Source organism: Bos indicus x Bos taurus, chromosome 4 (genome assembly GCF_003369695.1).
Source record: "Bos indicus x Bos taurus breed Angus x Brahman F1 hybrid chromosome 4, Bos_hybrid_MaternalHap_v2.0, whole genome shotgun sequence".
Lineage (NCBI taxonomy): Eukaryota > Metazoa > Chordata > Mammalia > Artiodactyla > Bovidae > Bos > Bos indicus x Bos taurus.
Genome location: NC_040079.1, coordinates 32,632,408 through 32,655,726, shown reverse-complemented (window position 1 = coordinate 32,655,726; position 23,319 = coordinate 32,632,408). Strand labels below are relative to the sequence as shown.

The 23,319-nt window shown below is 38.8% G+C and overlaps 1 protein-coding gene across 16 annotated transcripts in view; it reads right to left on the bottom strand.

Annotated features, from left to right (window-relative positions):
• Nucleotides 1-23,319, bottom strand: part of CADPS2 (calcium dependent secretion activator 2) — a 577,723-nt gene that overhangs the window by 329,413 nt on the left and 224,991 nt on the right. For all 16 annotated transcript variants that reach the window (XM_027539120.1, XM_027539121.1, XM_027539127.1 and 13 more), the window contains 2 exons: nt 11,310-11,390; nt 4,966-5,202 (listed from right to left, as the gene is read on the bottom strand). In XM_027539120.1, coding sequence (XP_027394921.1) covers nt 4,966-5,202; nt 11,310-11,390 — 318 coding nt within the window. The remainder of the gene's footprint in view (nt 1-4,965; nt 5,203-11,309; nt 11,391-23,319) is intronic.

Below are 23,319 nucleotides of genomic sequence, written 5' to 3'. Positions count from 1 at the left end.
TTACCGCTACTACAAGCTATGCTATAAACAGGACAACCTAAACCAGATGACTGTGAAACAGTCTTCTGCCCCTCCAAACAACACTCCCTTCTGTGTTGGGAACATTCTCTCCTGCAGGACCGCCACTTTCAAAAGATGTAACTTCTATTGTGAATCCATGCACGCGTGCCTGCTTAGATTCTCAGTTGTGTCCGACTCTTTGTGACCTCATGTAGCCCGCCAGGCTCCTCTGTCCATGGGATTCTCCAGGCAAGAATGGAGACTGGGTTCCCATGCCCTCCTCCAGGGCATCTTCCCTACCCAGGGATAGAACCTGCATCTCCCGTGTCTCCTGCATTGCAGGCAGATTATTTACCCGCCGAGACACTGGGGAAGCCCACACATATAAGTAAATAAAACAACAATATTCTGCAGATCTGACTTCCAAAAGGAATTCGAAAAGCACAGCTAGTTTCAATTATGAAGGATAAAAGCAGCTAAGAATTCCATGGACCATCATCTCCTCTAACTTTAGGTAACTGTTTCAACCAATTCCCAGCAAAACTTGATAATGAAACTGCAGAAAATAAAACTGATCCATGTTCTGTCTTCTCTTCCCATTTCTCTAGATGAATGATGTAATAAGGATAAGACAAAGTTATTCTAGAAGCATAAAGAAGGGAAGAATGTACAAAATATGAAATAGCATGTTTCTGAATAAGACATTGTCCATCCACAGAGTTACGTGGCAACTCAGGCATGTTCAGGTTGCAGTAAGAGGAAGCTCAGCAGTCTGGTGAACAGGGGACCATAAACGTACCTCCAGATACAGAGGAGGTCATGGGGTCTGCTGCCCTATTACCAAAAAAAACAGTGTGAAAATCAACTATATTCATGCCACTGACACCATTTCCCTTACAACATACAGACTCATCACTTCCTGGATAAGTACTTTCCTAACTTCACTTGACTATTTAATTTTGACATACCACTGTATAGGTTAGTGTTTTGTGAGTTAGCTCGTCGTTTGCTTTATAATTCTCTCTGAAATCTTCATGAATGAAGAGACCTAAAAGTAATCTTGTGAGGCCAATGGCTGATTTTTGATACCATTAAAGTCCCTAACTCAAAAAACAGTTATCGCGTCAACTGAGTGGCCAGGTACTCTTTCAGAAGGCTCTTACCTCAGTAAGCAAAAACGGAAGAAAAAAAGACTTGCTAAATGTTAACTTCCTAAAGTTTACATTCTAGAAGAGAAAACCGGATAATGAATAATATAATAAATAACTGAATTTTATGTTAGGTGCTGTGGTGGGAGACGGGATGAGTGGGTAGAAATTTTACAGAGATGATAAAATTGAAGCAGTGTTTCAAATCTGCCCTTATTCTTTAGACTGGGACTTCTGTTTCTAGGAGAAAAAAAATTCCTCCTCCGTTGAATAGACTCAACCTGACGGATGAAATGTGAAACCCTTAAAATGGATTAACTGCTTGCCTTTCTGAGTTTTCTCAGGCTGAAATCTGGTGTCTGATGAGGGAAGCCTAGATAATGGATGAAGGATAATTATTCAGTTTAGCTAGGCAAAGGTCAGAAGCCCTGGGGCTGGAGGAGGTACCTAGTCCATTCCCTCTGGAGTTCTACAGACAAGCATGGTGTAGTCTGCCCTTGAAAGTGACCTCAACTTGTTCTGAGACACCACTCCTATTTAAAATACTGTAGGCACTATGGAACATATCTGTACTATGCTATGACAGGAAAATATCTGTCTTACACAGACACAGTAACAGAGCATGTCAAAATAATTATAAAAATATGGAAGCTTCTTAGACCATGGCTAAATGAAGTTTTAACTCATATTATCCTCCTAACACCATTTTATTGTTAACTGAACAGCCCTGTTGAACACACTGGCAATAAAGCACAGACTAACAATTCATAGAAAAATGAACTCATGAGCATAATTTTGTTTTCAAAAGGGAGAGAGAATTCATAAAAGCTAATTATTTACAATGGTGTAAGATTTTCAAACCATAGAGAAAAGAGAATGTGTTTTGAACTGTTTTCAGTTGTGCATGCTTACAGAAATAATGGTATGCTTAAACATTACAAAAATAATTTGCTTTTCAAATTATTTTTATCATTAATGAATTTAAATGCCAAACTCTTGGTAGGAAAAGTTAGACTGTCATTAAATGGCTGATTTTGTTTGTACAAAACCTTAAGAAAAAAAGGAGTTGGCACTTATCATTTAAGTCCATAGGAAACCTGACTCAGGAATGAATGGGAAATTTTATACCTGAGATATTACTTAGATTCAAATTAAACTTTCTTAGGTTATGAGGTTAAAGAGATTGAGAAGAAACCCAGGAGCAAAGCTACTTGGCAAAGTTATTAGCTAATCCCGGAACCGAGTTTGGAGTCAGAAGAAAATCTCCTATTTCTACTCTGACACTGAATTTAACCTATTAACTTACAAAGGAAAGGTTAGGCTAGAAATGAAAAAAGAGAGGCAGTTGTCTTCTCTTTAAACCTGAATTTCAAGTTGAATAAGTGGAGGAAGGAACAGAAGCAGACATTTGCTTTTTCTGCCACAAAGGTAACAAGCCAAGTGTAAGAATTATAAACAAATAAATCTAAAACTGTACCTCCTAAGACTACATACTTTGCTTTGTTAATTAGCAGACTCAAATAGCAATAGTGGGCCCCAGCAGAGAAAGAATAGTACAATGCAAGAAGAGAGCTACAAGCTTTAATTTTTGAGAGGCTATAAATTTAAGCTAGATATTTTGAGCATATGTGTGGATGTTGTGTAAAAACCTATATACAGAGATGAGCAGTGAGGAAATGCATCATGAAAAATATCCACAGAGAGCAGCAGCAGTCAGTGATCAGTTATCTTTGGTTTCCAGTGCTTTGTATACAAGGGATGAATTGTGCAGTCTTGGGGAACACAATTTTAAATGAACAACATTTATACTTGCTTTTTAAAAAAAAGAATTTTACTGTACCTATAAGGAAACTGCAAGTCCCAGAAAGGAGGAAGTCTTTACTTCTCATCATCTATAGTACTCAATATCAGACATTCAGTTCAGTTTACTTGCTCAGTCATGTCTGACTCTTTGTGACCCTATGGGCTGCAGCCTGCCAGGCCGCCCTGTCCATCACCAACTTCTGGAGTTTATTCGAACTCATATCCAGTGAGTCAGTGATGCCATCCAACTATCTCATCCTCTGTTGTCCCCTTCTTCTCCTGCCCTCAATCTTTCCCAGCATCAGGGTCTTTGCAAATGAGTCAGCTTTTTGCATCAGGTCGCCAAAGTATTAGAGTTTCAGCTTCAACATCAGTCCTTCCAATGAACACTCAGGACTGATCTCCTTCAGAATGGACTGGTTGGATCTCCTTGCAGTCTAAGGGATTCTGAAGAGTCTTCTCCAACACCACAGTTCGAAAGCATCAATTCTTCGGCATTCAGCTTTCTTTATAGTCCAACTCACACATCCAGACATGACTACTGGAAAAACCATAGCCTTGACTATACGAACCTTTGTTGGCCAAGTAATGTCTCTGCTTTTTAATATGCTGTTTAGGTTGGTCATAACTTTTTTTCTAAGAAGTAAGCATCTTTTGTAATATTATACATTATAGCTGGTTTATGTGATCTGATTCTCATAGTCAAAGTAGATTAACAACAAGAATAATCAAAAGCTCAAAAGGAGTTTTCAAACTACAGAGAATTCAATTATATATTTTAAATCCTATTTCTACTCAAGTGTGTTTCAGTACTTCTTTTACCAATAAACTTACACTGGCCTCACTGGCACCAAGCGACTTGCCTCAAAGCTTACATTATTTTATTATCTAACTGGTTCCAAATAGGAAAAAGAGTATGTCAAGGGTATTGTCACCCTGCTTGTTTAACTTATATGCAGAGTACATCATGAGAAATGCTGGGCTGGAGGAAGCACTAGCTGGAATCAAGATTGCCAGGAGAAATATCAATAACCTCAGATATGCAGATGACACCACCCTTATGGCAAAAAGTGAAGAAGACCTAAAGAGCCTCTTGATGAAAGTGAAAGAGGAGGGTGAAAAAGTTGGCTTAAAGCTCAACATTCAGAAAACTAAGATCATGGCATCTGGTCCCATCACCTCATGGGAAATAGATGGGGAAACAGTGGCTGACTATTTTTCTGAGTTCCAAAATCACTGCAGATGGTGACTGCAGCCATGAAATTAAAAGATGCTTACTCCTTGGAAGGAAAGTTATGACCAACCTAGATAGCATATGAAAAAGCAGAGGCATTACTTGGCCAACAAAGGTCCATCTAGTCAAGGCTATGGTTTTTTTCAGTGGTCATGTATGGATGTGAGAGTTGGACTGTGAAGAAAGCTGAGTGCTGAAGAACTGATGCTTTTGAACTGTGGTGTTGGAGAAGACTTCTGAGAGTCCCTTGGACTGCAAGGAGATCCAACCAGTCCATCCTAAAGGACACCAGTCCTAGGTGTTCACTGGAAGGACTAATGCTGAAGCTGAAACTCCAATATTTTGGCCACCTGAATCAAAGAGCTGACTCATTTGAAAAGACTCTGATGCTGGGAAAGATTGAAGGCAGGAGGAGAAGGGGATGACAGATGATGAGATGGTTGGATGGCATCACCGACTCGATGGACATGGGTTTGGGTGAACTCCGGGAGTTGGTGATGGACAGGGAGGCATGGCGTGCTGCGGTTCATGGGGTCACAAAGAGTCGGACAGGACTGAGCGACTGAACTGAACTGAACCCTTATACAACTGTTATGTTTAAAGGACAATTTGCATTAATTTGCATTCACAATCTGATTGTCTAGCCAATGAAGAATAATTTAACCTCTTTAAAATATATCATGGTGCTTTAAATTTGAAATGTTATCACAAAGGTCAGCAGAAATTATCCTGCAGCCTCATTTACGCTGTCTGAAGCGAACGTGGGATAAAAGCACTTACCTCCAAGGTGAATGACAGCACCACGTCGGACTTTGACAGCTGAATCTCATTCTCATCCCCTATGTCCAAAAAGGCAGAGTTCTGGGAACGTTTTAATTTTTGCAATTTAAATTCTGGACCACCTTTTGAAACTGGAAGACTCTCCAAATTGGCCATTAGCAAATTCACTGAAGACCGCAACTCTTCTATATACACGCTCTCCATTTCTTTTGCTATAAACTTGGGGAATCTTCTTTCCTTGAAAATAATTATTAAAATAACAATGTCACACCAGTCAGGTCTCAATTTCATCATAAAACACTATATTATGTACATATACTTGACTGTCTCAGAAACTGTGACACTAAATATAATGCATTTACCTGATCCTTTAGTCTCCAGGCTTTAAAAGCCTTGTGCTGTGTGCACAGACGCTCAGTCATGTCTGACTCTTTGTGATCCCATGGACTGTAGCCTGCCAGGCTCCTCTGTACATGGGGATTCTCCAGGCAAGAATACTGGAGTGGGTTGTCACGCCTTCCCCTTCAGAGGATCTTCCCATTCCAGGGAACGAACCCACAACTCTCACATTGCAGGTGGATTCTTTACTGTCTGAGCCACCAGGGATGGAATGGGATGACAGCTGTACAAAATGGGCAGGGGAATGATGGCCTAAAGCAGCCGTCATTCAGATGACTGCTTAATGCTCCAGAAAATCAATGCCTTTACTACCGCTTTCTTTGGCATCATTTAAACCGCAACCTAAGACATCCTCATCTCCAGGGTGAATGGAACATGTCCAGAGCATGTTCATCAACCTGTACCTCATCTGACTCTCTCGCCCCAGTTTGTCCATGAGGTGGCAAGGAACATCTGGCACCACCTCATGAGTCAGTCCCAGAGCCTCAAACCACCTGTTTTCCTTTCCTCCCAACCTAACCTTGACATGTTTCTTTTAAAATAATTTACATATAATCAATATTAAAACTTCAAATATATTATCATAGTTATTAAATATCTACATCCATTATTAATTTTCCCAAGGAAGCTTCTTAAGTGGCCTTTTAATATTCCTCTATAGTTTGAAGCAACTAGTAAATAAGTTGCTTACTTACTCCCACATAGTTTAAGTTTGCATCCTCAGAAAAAAACACACAGCTACTCAGTTATGTAATAACTTGGTTTCTTTTGGGGATGGGGTGGGGAATAGCATTTGGATAGTTTTTTAATACATGCAAAAGAGGAAAAAATAAAGTATAAAAGCATTTTTACATTTGGGAACTGATTTTAAAAGCTATCATAAAAAGCAGCCAAAGCTCAGATATTAGGCAAAAAGGTGAGAGAACATGTCCTTTCAACAGCATATGTGAGCAAAGACCATCCAAGGCTCATGCAGGGGAAATGTCCCTAGTTTAATTTACTGTCTGTAGCCTGCCGGGCTCCTCTGTCCATGGAATTCTCCAGGCCAGAATACTGGAGTGGGTAGCTGCTCCCTTCTCCAGGGAATCTTCCCAACCCAGGGATGGAACCCAGGTCTCCCACATTGCAGGTGGATTCTTTATCACCTGAGCCACCAAGGAAGCCCCCAATGTACTGTTAATACTGATATAAGATCCCAGATGGCTGAAGCTACATGTTGTTACTTTGTAGAATTTTGCCTGGTGATGATTTAAGTAATATGTGTTTGGTGAGTAAGACAATCCAACAGTTATAGTTTTAAACCCTTGTTGGAAATTAATCACTTTTATTGGGTTTTACTTGGATCTTAACTTTGCCTAAAAACACCTACTTTTCAAATGCTCTTCAGACTAGGTTCTAATATCTAACTAGTTTGCTTATTAATTATACACCGAGTACAATCATTGTTTATTCATTTTATATTTGTATGACCATCAGAGTTTTGCCTTTTAGAAATATTTTAGGAAAGTAAAAGGCAGATACATCATGTGTTTTACAGTTTTGATGTACTGGTTATTTTCCCTAAATTTTCAAAGTGTTATTTCATGGAAAATGTAATATCAGCACATGAAAAAAAATCTACTCTTACGTAGCTTTCATTAAAAATACTTCAAGGAAGAGACTGGCAGAAATCACCTCGACTGTATCAGCATTTTCAAACTTTACAGGAAATAGACTATACTAGATTTTCTTTTTGTCTCTGGGGGAATAAAAACAACAACTCTGTTTTAAAGCTTTGAGGTTTGTTGATAGTATTTCTTAAACTTTATTTAGCCTGCTTATGTTGCCTCTTTCTTGGAAACAAAACCAAATGTACATATTAAATTTGATCTTTTAAATTAGAACAGCATCAGAAATAGCACTATTCTGTAGCTTAACTGTGAGTTGTTCCTATAAACCATTTTAGTGTTCTAATTTGGTCTTCTGTACAGCTTAGCTCATTACCAGCCCTAACACATTATGTACATTAAAAAAATCTGCTCTATAAAATTTCCATTATTCAAATTTAGTCACTCTTTAAGGGCTCTTCACTTTCCAGTAGATGAAGCATGGATCAGTGGTAGGATGAAGATGGTGACAACTGTCAGACTGTGGAAATACCTGAAGAGAGGTACAAATGGATTCCCTGACAAACGTGGCATGAGCAAAAAAAGGGTCAAATATGATTCCAAGCTTTTACGCCTGATGTACTAGAAAGATAGTACTGCCAAGAACTGGCCTACCATGATCACTTGCCTGGAAATTGTCAACACCCTCCTTCACTCCCACATTCCCAACTCCATCTTCTCTGCTTTATTTTCTAAATAGCAAATGATCACCTTCCATAATTTTGTTACATAGCATGTTTGCTGCTTATTGCAAGTCTCTCCCAAATAAAATGTAAGCTCTCTGAGGACATGGCAGGGATACTTTTGTCTGATGTTATCCTAAGACAACTACATCTGCCTGGACGTATCCCGAATGCCTAAAATAGCACCCGATTATTTTAATAAGGTATTCAATATTTATCCACTGAATTTATGAACGAGAAATTCAGGCTCCAAAAGGTTAGATAAGTTGCTCATGTTATATATCCAGGAAACACAAACACAGATTTGGTCCACAGGTCTTTCTGGCCCAGTCCACCACATTTTTTTCTATCACTACCTCTTAATTATGCCTTAAAAGGCATAATTTTAGCCAAAGTCAATGTATATATATATGGCTGATTCATGTTGTTGTGCAGCACAAACACAATATTGTAAAGCAATTATATTCCAATAAAAAATGATAAGAAAAAAGAAACAACAAAAAAATTTATATCCCTTGAAACAGATTTCTGCCCTGTGGATTTAATGTTACTGTATTGTATTGTGAAGTGTAATAGTTGCTGCTATTCTATTGCTAACTCTTTGTGACCCCGTGGACTGCAGCACACCAGGCTTTCCTGTCCTTCACTATCTCCTGGAGTTTGCTCAAACTCATGTCCATTGAGTCAGTGAAGCCATCCAATCATCTCATGTTCTGTCACCCCCTTTTCCTCCTGCCCTCAACTTTTCTGACATCAGGGTCTTTTCCAATGAGTTGGCTCTTTGTATAAGGTGGCCAAAGTATTGGAACTTCAGCTTCACCATCAGTCCTTCCAATGAATATTCAGGGCTGATTTCCTTTATGATTGACTGGCTTGATATCCTTGCTAGAGTTTGCCCAGGACTGTGCAGGAAGAACAGATTCAAACCTCCACTCAGATCTTTAAACCACTAGTTCTCATTGTTCCATGTGGGATAGGTGTTCCTAATAGTTGATTGCCAACTCTAAACTATGAATAAGCCATGTTTCTGGATTTATGAGACTGAAGAGGCATCAGGGCCTAGAAAAACAAACCCAAGCTCTGGAGTTGAAAGACCAATGTCTGAGGTCTTTTATTAAGTAATCTTGGCTAAACTCAATCTCCTTGTCTATAAAATAAATTCATTATATCACCTGCCCTTGTGGGTTCAAAGGATTATGGTAAAGATCTAAGACAATAAGGTCAGTAAATTACAACTAGCCTTATATTTTAGGAAGGTGGCTTTAGTTTGGTGAAACAAAGTAGAAAGCAATTAAATATCTATTTACCAAAAGACATTATATTTTTTTTTTCATTCCAATCCCATTGGCTTCAATTCCTTCCTTCTTCATGTTTTTTCTATTTTATCAACATTTCTGATGGAATCAGTAGGGTCCCCTCAAAGAGAAGCTGCTGGTGTGCATCACTGACCTTGCACCTCTGACTCAGCTCTGAGGCTGTACAGACACATTCTTCTCCACAGACATGAACTTGAGAATACACCCCAGACTCTCCAGCCTACTCTGGACCCCTCTGGAAATTCATCTAAATTATCACATACCCAGCCAGACCCTTGGAGAAGAACTTGGGACAGTGTGAACAGCTCAGGTACAATCTAAATACAAGGAGACAACTCAGAAATGCAGATCACAGGTCCAGAGTCCTGCCCACAGTGCCAGGCACATCTCTCTGGATTCTCTCTTAGCCTCAGTTCTTCAAGAAAAGCAATGCCCTTCTAGACAGCTTCCAACACAGGTTAGGATTTGAGGGAAAGCATTTTTCTCCCAAGGTTTTCCCAATGGCTCAGTGATTAAGAATCTTCCCGAAATGCATGAGATCCAAGTTCAATCTCTGGGTCTGCAAGAGCCCCTGGAGAAGGAAATGGCAATCCACTCCAGTATTCTTACCTGGATAATCCCATGGACAGAGGAACCTGGTGGGCTATAGTCCAAGGGGTTGAAAAAAGAGTTGAACATGACTTTGTGACTAAACAACAATTTTTCTTCCTAAAGCTTCTAAAACCCTCAAGCTACTTGATTTCTAGCCAATAAATTCCACATTTGAATCTCTGGAATCATGTAGTGACTCTCCAGGTAAGCAGAGGATAGTAACAAGGTGTGTTGTCCTTTCAACCTCTGCCCTTTGTATGAATTTAACTCTTTAGCCCCTAATTCATATCATCATCCCATGTCTTCATCTGGAGAATCCTCATGCATCTCTTGGCTTGGCTCTCACAAAATATTGCCATCTCTGTTACCCAACTTCTCTTTCCTCTGTTTTTCTATTTATCTCCAATTTCTCAATGATTTCTCTACTTTTTAATTGAATAGACATTTATATAATACAACATTAGCTGTCTTAAAATTTACATATTAATACATATATTTTTCTTTGAAAAACACTAAACTTCAATTGTCAAATGCAGTGTAGGACAGATCCTCTTAACTGCTGGTAAAGTTCACTGTCTTGATTTGGGGACTTCCCTGGTAGCTTTGACGGTAAAACGTGTGTCTACAATGCGGGAGACCTGGGTTCGATCCCTGGGTCAGGAAGACCCCCTGGAGAAGGAAATGGCAATCCACTCCAGTACTATTGCCTGGGAAATCCCATGGACAGAGGAACCTGGTAGGCTACAGTCCATGGGGTCGCAAAGAGTCAAACATGACTGAGCGACTTCACTTTGCTTTCACTATATAGGGTGCACACACATTTATCAAGCTGTAAACTAAAGGTCTACATACTTTGCTATATACACATTGTGCCTTAATTTTTAAAATGAAAAAATCCCCAATAGACAGGACTCTTCAGAAAGACAGAGACAGAATCAGAGGGAAAAGGGGAGAAAGGAGAGTAAGAGTCTCCTTTATTATGTTTGAATAAAACATATTCAAAGTTTTCATTCAGTAGAAGAGAAAAGGAAAAACAAAATCTTATTCTCAGACCCAAAGCATTACAACCTCAAGTCTCTTTTAAGGGACTAGAATTTTACTTTTACCATTGAAGTAAATTAATGCATCAATTTATTAGCGAATGATTTAGACAAAGAGTCCTCAGTATTAAAAACAAGCACAGCTTTTGTTTGAAATCTATTTTTGTTCACAGAAACACAGTGACTGTATAAATAAAAGTAAATAAAATATTGTATTTGATATATCCTGAGATTCTGTACTACAAATCTCAAATTATAGTTTTCACCCATTCAAATATTAGTTGACACCACTGTGGGCCAAACACTGTGCCAGATACTTTGGGGTGTATCACGTGATTTTTCAGGGAGGATGGTCTTCTCTCTGATTATATTATGCTTAGTGCAATATTAAACTTCTAAGTCTGGCAGTTTGAGAAATTTGGGCATTGCTTTAAGAATAATCTACAAAAGTTATCATTGAATTTAAAGATCTCATATAAAGATGGATATGTAAAATAAATAATATACTCCATTTAGATAATACGCATTCATGAATCTGAGCTTAAGAGGTATGCAGGGAAACAAGAAAATGATAAAATTACACTGGCTTTGTCTATACATAACTGTCAGCTTACAGAAATCTAAGTACAGAAAGAAATGTGGTTCAGTATATCAAAATTAACAATTTACCTTTGCCATTTTCTCAGCCAACTGCAAACGGCCATCAAGTTCCCTTCTGATCTGGGCTGCTTGTTCATCTGCATTATCCAACTTAAAAATAAAACAGAAAATCACACGTACATGATTACTTAATGGCGGTGACCTACAGATTAAAGCAACACTAAAATGACTCCAAAAAAACTTTATAAGTCTTCTCAGCTACCTATTGAGAACACAGAAAAATTGTTTAATTAGATTGACAGTATAATTAAATTTCTTGGACACTTTTCACTATGATTTGCTCACAAAAAAAAGGTAATAAATCTCTAAGGTTAATAGTTCAGCTTACCAAAAACTCTAATTATAATAATCCTTTGCCAAATATATCCCCAACAAATCTAAGCCAAGAAGTCCTTGTTTCCTTGAGGATGCATGAAGTTATCATTAAGTTTATTCAGTTCAGTTCATTCTTCTGTCTCCATTAAGAAAAGATTCAGTTCATTCTTCCGCCTCCATTAATGTCAGTCCTAAACAGTTCCAAATAGATAAATCTCTTGTTCTTTCAAATTCCCAGAATGCATTTCTGGAGAGTGAGATACTAATGTTTCACTATTTTCCTTGCTCTTTCAAAAAATATTTCCTTTGTATAACAAGTTTCTGTTAGTGCTAAACTATTAAAGTACTATTTGATTGACTGCTATCACTTTCTACCATTTAAATCTTCATATGCTCCTCATTCTAGTACCAACAGGCTCATACTGCCAAGAAATCCTTTTACAGGCTGGCACCACATTAGAATTCCATTATCTCATTCTAAATTTGATTGAAAGCTTAGCATGTTAGCCTCATTTTTAAAGATATTTCCATTTACATGGAAAATAACTTCTCCACTGAAATAATCCTTAACTTTTTTCTATAACTTCCTTTAACTTTTCCTCATGATTCTTTCCATCTCTTTATTGGTTCCTTATAAAACCTCTTCCTGTGAGCAACGCACAGTGTGGGAGGCACTGGGTGGGTGACAGACACGGATCAGACTGATGCTTCTCTCCATTTTAATTCATTCCCTCCTCTCATTTCCATCATCAAGAAGCCTAGACCTCACAATACAACCATACTTTAGGAAAAGTCCATCTAAAAATTGGATTAGTAGTGAGTACAACATTAGACATCCGGGATAATACAGACTAACTTGTCCATTTGCTGAAGAACTACATATAAACCATGCTACATTTAAAAAAAAAAGGGGGGGGGGCTTAAGAAAAATTCTGAACAAAATGAGTAGGTCAGTAGGATGGTCCTGTCAGAAGGCACTATATGAAAAGTCAAGAAGAAGGAAAGATGCTCTAGTTAGAGGGCACCAAATATCTGGATGAGATCAGACATTGGTGTGGGGAATGGATTGGGGCAGGGGGAAAAGGGAAGGGTAATGAGAGGTGGGGCTGGAGAGACGGGGCTTCTTTAAACACCTGAGCCAAATAAATAAAGGAGTTTGGAATTGGTTCTTAACACATTGGAAATTCACCAAGAGATTTTAAGCAGAACTTCATAAGTGTCTGTCTCCATCAAAAACAACAGGCAAGATGGACATAAAGATTTCTGTCTGTCCATTCATCTATCTAATTTGTTCATTTAACAGACAGATCTGGGGTTACCTTTCTGAAAAATGTTTCTAAGTTGATTTTAAAAAACTAAGTTCATTTAAAAATGAGATTAACAATAGGATTTTCCTAAACTAAATCCTTGATATAAAGGAGTTTCTATGTCATCTCAAAAATGAATATACTTTTTATTTAAATTAATATTCATAATTAAACAACTTTTTCTTCACTGTGTCTAAAGTCAAAATGATTTACATTAAAAACTAATATAATTATTATGGAAAAGAAAATGTGATAACTGTCTATTCCAGGTAACCAAAATCATGGTCCTAAAAACAAAAATTTTAAGAAAAAAATTAAAAACAAAATTTTGTTTAACTACAGTAGCTCAAATACAGTAAACATAACATGAGATATCTTCTCATCTTTGCTTAATGCTGATAAATATTTTTCTACAAAGAAACAAAATGGTTCCTCGCATGTAAAGAGTAAGAGTTCTGCCAAGAAATAGCATTTAACATCTTAAAATCTTAGAAATCCTACAAATTACACCACAAAATATTATTTAACATCTTTATCTCTATCTTTATATTAACAGCTCTTACCTAATTTTAAATGGAGTTGTTTGAGTCACTTCTGGGGTTTATCAGTGCTTTCTGAGAGTTTTCCATTACTTTCAAAAAATAGTAATGCCTTGGACTGTCCTTGTGGTCCAGTGGTTAAGAGTACACCCTGCAATGCAGGGGACACTGGTTCGATCCCTGGTTGGGAAACTAAGATCCCGCACGCCACAACTACTGAGAGAGCCCCTGCACCGCAGTGAAAGACCCTGTGTAACAATGAAGATCACACGTGCTGCAACCAAGACCCGAGGCAGCCAAATAAATACAATCAAAAAATGTTAATGCCTTAACTGCATTTGTCTGAAAAAAACACAAAGAAAGGCAGATCACTGCTATACTAAACTGTCTTTTAGTAGCAGTCTCTCTGAGACAGAAACGATATTAACTTTGATGACTACAATGTTATTTTGTGAAACTAGAAAAATATATTTCTAAACATGTTAAAAAAAAAAACAGGAAAAGCTAATACAATAAAGACAACACATGTTAGACAGAATTCAAGGAGGTATTACTAAATCAGCTGGTTGAATTTTTTAAATAAGAATTTTAGTTTCCCATTCCATGTTCCATATGGTTTGTCTTTGAGTATTATCTTTGTTTTTCATAACAGGAAAGTTTATCTAATTTTTATGAATGCTTTTTTAAAGGTTGATTTCTCAGTTGAGATAACTGTAGTTTCACATGCGGTAGTAAGAAATAATTGAGAGATATCCACTGTATTGCCCAGTTTTCCCCACGGTAGCATCTTATAAAACCAGACCATCATATACAACCAGAATACCGACTGACACTGTCATCCAGCGTATTCCAGTTTCCTTAGTTTCATGCACAGGTATCTGTGTGTATTGACTTCTATGCAATTTATGATGCGTCTAGGTTTGTACGGTCACCATCACCGTCAAGGCACTGATCAGCTTTAACTCCATATTTTGCCCTTTTATAAACACATCCACCTCCCCCAACCCAATCCCGGACTGTTTAGCTTCAACAACGTACCTCATTTTCAGACTTTTCAAAACTAAATTTAATAAGGCAACAAATTTCCTTTTAATTTCCATTATTACATTGGAGATGTGCTCCCATGAGAAATTAACATTTATTAACACTGCCTTGGGGCCACAGACCTCTTAATCCACATGTTCATTTCTTTGGTCTTTTCCTCAAAGCCCATAGCCATAAATAGCCATTTATTCACTGATAACCCTCAAGTATGTATCTATAACTCCAACCTCTCACCAGGGTCCCAGTCTTTTATTTTCAACTGCCTACCAGACTTTATTTTCTTGGACTCCAAAACCACTGAAGATGGTGACTGCAGCCATAAAATTAAAAGACGCTTGCTCCTTGGGAAAAAAGCTAGACAGTGTATTAAAAAAAACTAGACAGTGTATTAAAAAGCAGAGACATCACTTTGCTGACAAAGGTCCATATAATAAAATCTATGGTTTTTCCAGTAGTCATGTACAGATGTGAGAGTTGGACCATAAAGAAGGCTGAGTGCCGAAGAACTGATGCTTTTGAACTGTGGTGCTGGAGAAGACTCTTGAGAGTCCTTTGGACTGCAAGGAGATCACACCAGCCAACTCACTGGAAAAGACACTGATGCTGGGAAAGAGAGAGGGCAGGAGGAGAAGGGGGTGACAGAGATGAGATGGTTGGATGGCATCATTGACTCAGTATACATGAATTTGAGGAAACTCTGGGAGATAGTAAAGGACAGAGAGGCCTGGTGTGCTGCAGTCCATGGGGTCATAAAGAGTTAGACGTGACTGAGCAACTGAACCACTGCCTACCATTTCAATTTGCATGAAGACAAGACACACTGCATGTAACATACCCCAAACAGAATCTAGCTTTCCAGCTACCCACCCCAATCACTCCTTTCATGAGTAATGCCATGTCATATAATTGGCATGCCTAATTACCATGTGTTCAAGCCCAAAGTCCATGTGTCGTATGTGATCTCTCCTTCACAACCCACAACCATCCAACTACAGTCATGTAGTGAAACCTAGAATCACGTCAAGTCCATTTCAGTTGGCCAATACAGTTGTATACATCATTATGATGAGAATATTATTTTTCTTTTCTGAAAACTTGGTTTTACACACTATCTCCTGTCCTCCTTCTCTTCGAACAAAAAAGCAGAAAAAAAGCCCAAACTGATACTTTAGTAGATGTGGAACATCACATTTTTAAATGCTGGTGAGGCAGCCATCTCTACCATCTGATTTGGACTCTCAGATCAAGACAATGAGGATAATTTGTGGAGTGTGGAGTTGGAGGCTGGAGCCAAAGACAACTCTTCACTACACAAAGATATCTCTTAATTTCATTTTCTTTTTCTTTAGATTTCTGATATCAATGCTTTATATGACAACTGACTACTTATACCTCCCAGATGTCTTTTCCTGGTACACTATATTCTTCAGGTCTTTACAGAGGGACATTTAACCCTGACCATAAAAGATTCCCATACATATCTTGACTCTGTGCAATACCTCAAGTGTCTATCATACAGAACATTTTCAGTTCAGTTCAGTTGCTGAGTCGTGTCCGACTCTTTGCGACCTCATGAATCGCAGCACGCCAGGCCTCCCTGTCCATCACCAGCTCCCAGAGTTCACTCAGACTCACGTCCATCGAGTCAGTGATGCCATCCAGGCATCTCATCCTCTATCGTCCCCTTCTCCTCCTGCTCCCAATCCCTCCCAGCGTCAGAGTCTTTTCCAATGAGTCAACTCTTCGCATGAGGTGGCCAAAGTACTGGAGTTTCAGCTTCAGCATCATTTCTTCCAAAGAAATCCCAGGGCTGATCTCCTTCAGAATGGACTGGTTGGATCTCCTTGCAGTCCAAGGGACTTTCAAGAATCTTCTCCAACACCACAGTTCAAAAGCATCAATTCTTCGGCACTCAGCTTTCTTCACAGTCCAAGTCTCACATCCATACATGACCATAGGAAAAACCATAGCCTTGAGTAGATGAACCTTTGTTGGCAAAGTAATGTCTCTGCTTTTTAATTTTTAACAGTTGTTGTTGTTGCTAAGTCACTTCAGTCGTATCCGACTCTATGTGACCCCATAGATGGCAGCCCACCAGGCTCCTAATTCCATGTAATGAATAGAAAGAAAATAGAAAGGTTCGTCATAACTTTCCTTTCAAGGAGTAAGCGTCTTTTAATTTCATGGCTGCAGTCACCATCTGTAGTGATTTTGGAGCCCAGAAAAATAAAGTCTGACAGTGTTTCCACTGTTTCCCCATCTATTTCCCATGAAGTGATGGGACCAGATGCCATGATCTTCGTTTTCTGAATGTTGAGCTTTAAGCCAACTTTTTCAGTCTCCACTTTCACTTTCATCAAGAGGCTTTTGAGTTCCTCTTCACTTTCTGCCATAAGGGTGGTGTCATATGCATATTTGAGGTTAGTGATATTTCTCCTGGCAATCTGGATTCCAGTTTGTGCTTCTTCCAGTCCAGCATTTCTCATGATGTACTCTGCATAGAAGTTAAATAAGCAGGGTGACAATATACAGCCTTGACGTACTCCTTTTCCTATTTGGAACCAGTCTGTTGTTCCATGTCCAGTTCTAACTGTTGCTTCCTGACCTGCATACAAATTTCTCAAGAGGCAGATCAGGTGGTCTGGTATTCCTATCTCTTTCAGAATTTTCCACAGTTTATTGTGATCCACACAGTCAAAGGCTTTGGCATAGTCAATAAAGCAGAAATAGATGTTTTTCTGGAACTCTCTTGCTTTTTCCAAGATCCAGCGGATGTTGGCAATTTGACCTCTGGTTCCTCTGCCTTTTCTAAAACCAGCTTGAACATCAGGAAGTTCATGGTTCACATATTGCTGAAACCTGGCTTGGAGAATTTTGAGCATTACTTTACTAACGTGTGAGATGAGTGCAATTGTGCGGTAGTTTGAGCATTCTCTGGCGTTGCCTTTCTTTGGGATTGGAATGCCAACGGACCTTTTCCAGTCCTGTGGCCACTGCTGAGTTTTCCAAATTTGCTGGCATATTGAGTCCAGCACTTTCACAGCATCATCTTTCAGGATTTGAAATAGCTCCACTGGAATTCCATCACCTCCACTAGCTTTGTTCATAGTGATGCTTTCTAAGGCCCACTTGACTTCACATTCCAGGATGTCTGGCTCTAGGTCAGTGATCACACCATCGTGATTATCTGGGTCGGGAAGATCTTTTTTGTACAGTACTTCTGTGTGTTCTTGCCACGTCTTCTTAATATCTTCTGCTTCTGTTAGGTCCATACTATTTCTATCCTTTATCAAGCCCATCTTTGCATGAAATGTTCCCTTGGTATCTCTAATTTTCTTGAAGAGATCTCTAGTCTTTCCCATTCTGTTGTTTTCCTCTATTTCTTTGCACTGGTCACTGAGGAAGACTTTCTTATCTCTCCTTGCTCTTCTTTGGAACTCTGCATTCATATGCTTATATCTTTCCTTTTCTCCTTTGCTTTTCACGTCTCTTCTTTTCACAGCTATTTGTAAGGCCTCCCCAGACAGCCATTTTGCTTTTTCGCATTTCTTTTCCATGGGGATGGTCTTGATCCCTGTTTCCTGTACAATGTCACGAACCTCATTCCATACTTCATCAGGCACTCTGTCAGATCTAGGCCCTTAAATCTAATTCTCACTTCCACTGTATAATCATAAGGGATTTGATTTAGGTCATACCTGAATGGTCTAGTGGTTTTCCCTACTTTCTTCAATTTAAATCTGAATTTGGCAATAAGGAGTTCATGATCTGAGCCACAGTTAGCTTCTGGTCTTGTTTTTGCTGACTGTATAGAGCTTCTCCATCTTTGGCTGCAAAGAATATAATCAATCTGATTTCAGTGTTGACCATCTGGTGATGTCCATGTATAGAGTCTTCTCTTGTGTTGTTGGAAGAGGGTGTTTGTTATGACCAGTGCATTTTCTTGGCAAAACTCTATTAGCCTTTGCCCTGCTTCATTCCATATTCCAAGGCCAAATTTGCCTGTTACTCCAGGTGTTTCTTGACTTCCTACTTTTGCATTCCAGTCCCCTATAATGAAAAGGACATCTTTTTTGGGTGTTAGTTCTATAAGGTCTTGTAGGTCTTCATAGAACCGTTCAACTTGAGCTTCTTCAGCATTACTGGTTGTGGCACAGACTTGGATTACTGTGATACTGAGTGATTTGCCTTTTTACCACTTCAATATTCAAAATATTTCACTGTCTTGACAAATATTTAGTACTTTTATTTTCTTTCTATTCATTACATGGAATTAGGAGCCGGGTGGGATGCCGTCTATGGGGTCACATAGAGTCGGACACAACTGAAGTGACTTAGCAACAACAACAACTGTTTCTACATTCAGAATTCTCTTGGCTAAGATGTTCCTAACCTGGAACATCAGGAGTCTGAACCATCCAAGTTGGGAAAAAAATTTGGAGAGGTATGCATTTTTTTCCTTGAGGAACTGTCTGAATTTCAGAGCTTACCCAAAGGGGTGGTTAACTCAAAACACATAAAGAACCACGGCTCTAGGAGAATCTTCTTCATAGAAGTCTCTACTATTGTTTTGTTCTAGAAGAGGCTGCATGACTTTTCAAACATAAGCAATAGAAAATGGTCACCTCATATGTACACATTATGAATCTTACTCTTTCAGAGATGTGTTAAATTCTTTGTGAAAGGACACTGGCTCTGGAAAATGACATAAGCTCTGAAAAATGCTGACTGAATGATCCAAGGATTACTTTACCAACTGCTGTTTCTTCTACATCTACTATACAGCAAGTACTACTGAAGGCTCTTCAGTAGCTACAGAAGTAGTGGCTTTCTACGAGTTCACACTTCATACAGAAAACAGTTTTAAAAAAGAGTATTTAAAACAGAATAGAAGTGCCACAAGAAACTACTGATCAAGGACTGTGGGAATTCAGTGATGGAAGATATGTCTTTCTGGTTGATAATATTAAAAAGGATTGCTACAGTGGAAATGCAGGTGAGGAAGCAACAGTTAGAACTGGACATGGAACAACAGACTGGTTCCAAATAGGAAAAGGAGTACGTTAAGGCTGTATATTGTCACCCTGCTTATTTAACTTATGTGCATAGTACATCATGAGAAACGCTGGGCTGGAAGAAGCACAAACTGGAATCAAGATTGCTGGTAGAAATATCACTAACCTCAGATATGCACATGACACCACCCTTATGGCAGAAAGTGAAGAAGAACTAAAGAGCCTCTTGATGAAGGTGAAAGTGGAGAGTGAAAAAGTTGGCTTAAAGCTCAACATTCAGAAAACGAAGATCATGGCATCTGGCCCCATCACTTCATGGGAAATAGATGGGGAAACAGTGTCAGACTTCATTTTTTGGGGCTCCAAAATCACTGCAGATAGTGATTGCAGCCATGAAATTAAAAGACGCTTACTCCTTGGAAGGAAAGTTATGACCAACCTAGATAGCATATTAAAAAGCAGAGACATTACTTTGCCAACCAAGTTTCGTCTAGTCAAGGCTATGGTTTTTCCAACCAAGTTTCGTCTAGTCAAGGCTATGGTTTTTCCTGTGGTCATGTATGGATGTGAGAGTTGGACTGTGAAGAAAGCTGAGCGCCGAAGAATTGATGCTTTTGAATTGTGGTGTTGGAGAAGACTCGAGAGTCCCTTGAACTGCAAGGAGATCCAACCAGTCCATTCTGAAGGAGATCGGTCCTGGGTGTCCTTTGGAAGGAATGATGCTAAAGCTGAAACTCCAGTATTTTGGCCACCTCATGTGAAGAGTTGACTCATTGGAAAAGACTCTGATGCTGGAAGGGATTGGGGGCAGGAGGAGAAGGGGACAACAGAGGATGAAATGGCTGGATGGCATCACCAATTCAATGGATGTGAGTTTGAGTGAACTCCGGAAGTTGGTGATAGACAGGGAGTCCTGGCATGCTGCAATTCATGGGGTCACAGTCAGACACGATGAGCGACTGAACTAAACAATGGAAATATTAAAAATGAACTTTGAGGATAGAAAACATGGATTAGTCTTGACTTGCATCTCTCAAATCCTGGGCTCTCTGGGGCCCAGTCCTCTCAAGTTCCATTGAAGCTGTTTGAGAAGAGGTCCTACAAGTCAACAAATCTCCCTTTGCAGAAGTCCTCAGGAAGATGCAAAGACTTCACTGGAAGTCAACTATTTTATAGGTAAGAAAAGTTTAAACAGCATAAGAATAATCTTACAAAGTTTCACCCAACAGCTTCATTTTATAGTAGTAATATGTGATATCATTCTAATGCTTTAAAAGCTGCAAACATCAAACACTTGAATTCATTAAATTTGCTCATATCTTCAAGGAAAAAAAGTCTTTTATAAAAAGTACTTTTCATAGCACTGTTTAGCATCATTGCCCTCTATGATTAATCTATTTTCGAGAACCAGGATAATCGTCTTCACACTAATATTGTCAATCACTAAAAAGAAGGATTAATAGCTGTGTTTTTCCATAATGATGTCTTTGTACGTGCTAACCCTAGTCAATCGTGCCCTTCTTTCTCCCACTGGAAAAAAAATTAGTTTTTTCTGAGTCCCCAGTCAAATTATGGCACATCTCTTTTCAAACAAATTATGTTATTTTCTTGTAATATTCATCTTCAGCTTTTAGTATGAAAAATACAAGTAGACTAGGATTTGTACTGCTCTATACACTTAATGTTTTCTCTGAGATTAATTCTTTTGCTGGTTATTCTATTTATATTATCTATATATCTGGAGATATAGAGAAGTAATTGACACAATCATAACACTGATTCCAAAAGGACACTCTATCCAACAATTTATTATATGATTTTCCTTTTTCTGTTTTTTCATATAATTTTCTAATAGCCCAATGATTTATTTGACAGTGCCTAATATGCATGGATTTTGTAACACAGCTGAAAAACCCTGATCAAAAGTTGAAGTATTAGCAAATTCATTTACTTTATCAACAGATCTGTTAATTTCTTGCCATTACTTGGATCAAATTATTTATCATGAAGATGGTGTGCTACTCCACCTCACTGATTGCTTCTGCTGTTTTCTTTCATTCTCTTCACCCCTTCATTCTCTCAGCCCTTGCTGCTAAGTCACTTCAGTCGTGTATGACTCTGTGCGACCCCATAGACGGCAGCCCACCAGGCTCCCCCGTCCCTGGGATTCTCCAGGCAAGAACACTGGAGTGGGTTCCCATTTCCTTCTCCAATGCATGAAAGTGAAAAGTGAAAGTGAAGTTGCTCAGTCGTGTCCAACTCCTAGCGACCCCATGGACTGTAGCCCACCAGGCTCCTCCGTCCATGGGAGTTTGCAGGCAAGAGTACTGGAGTGGGGTGCCAGGGCCTTCTCCGCTCTCAGCCCTTAAGCACACACAATTGGTTCTTAGCTATTGTCTGTAGTTGTTTCTCAATACAATGTTGTAAGTTAGCACATAGCTCTGCCCTCGCTCCCAAGGCCCAGCTCTTCATCTTCCGTTGTTGATGGCAAGGTCTTTACTTTCAGGCATCCAACAATGGCCTCAACTAAGACTGAATTGCCCTTCTTTATAATCTACTCTTTATCATGGCTCCCCTACTTCCACATATGATTCTTACTACCATCGATCAGGCTAACAGCTTAGAAGAGAAGTCGAGGAGTAAAGGGCAGGTGATGGAAGGATGCGGGTAAGTGAACAGGGATAAATGGATATGAATGAACCAATGATACCCAGATAGCTTGGCTTAGTTTTCAGGTCCACCCTATCTTGTACCAATCTCACTTTTTAACCTCCCAGACAGTTACATTATCTATACAAATTCGTTTGCCCATTATACACGAAACACATTACATTTTCCCAACCATGTAATTTGCTTGTGTTTCTCCTGCATGGGTTGCTCTTCTTACCTTCGCTGCCCAGATCAATCTCCAGATCTTCTGCAAAGATGACCTACCTACCTACCGAGTAACAAAGCAGGAATTGCCTGATGACATCTCTCTCATAGTTGTCTTCTAATTGTTCAGCTTCTCCGGTATTTATGAACTCTACCTCACACTGCAACATATGACACTTGTTAGCTCATCCTATCACCCTGACAAGAGGCCTAAACCAATCCATCTCCAACGGTGGGAGATTCAAGTAACTACTCCCAGTTCTAACATACAATAAATACAGAGAATAATACCACCTGTATTTGTAAGGTTTTTGGACCCTAACATCCCTCCAGTTTGACTCATCTTTCATGAAGCACCTTCCTTCAAAAAAAGAAACAACAACAAAAATCTTCCTCCCTGCTATTCTGATCATTGACAATTAACCAGCAACTACAAGGCAACTAAAACTCTTTGTGCAATTTCATACAACAAAAAGAATATAAGGAAATGAAGTTATTCCCATACTCTGGAGAGCAATCCATTGCCTGTATGATGTTATGTATGAATCAGGTACCACTCTCTTGCTGGAGGCAAAGCTTTTAGAGAACACTCTTATATCTACTTTCTAAATTATGTATAAGGAACCTGACTCAGAAATAGCAGTTCTGCCATGGATTCTTGTAGCACAGTTCTAAGAGTCTTAAAAATGAATTTCCCGAACTACACTTCCCTGTCATTACTACTTAAAAGTAGAAGAAAGATGAATGAGTTAATTAGATATAAAATTGCCCTATGTGATCTGAACTAAACTATATTAAATAATGGATCAAAAAGTTCAAAATTAAGAACATAAGAAATGTAACCTCAAACATAAAAACCAGAGGACTCTGATAGCCTGGAGAATAGTCATATATATTCTCTAAAATGATAGGTAGAACTTTGCAA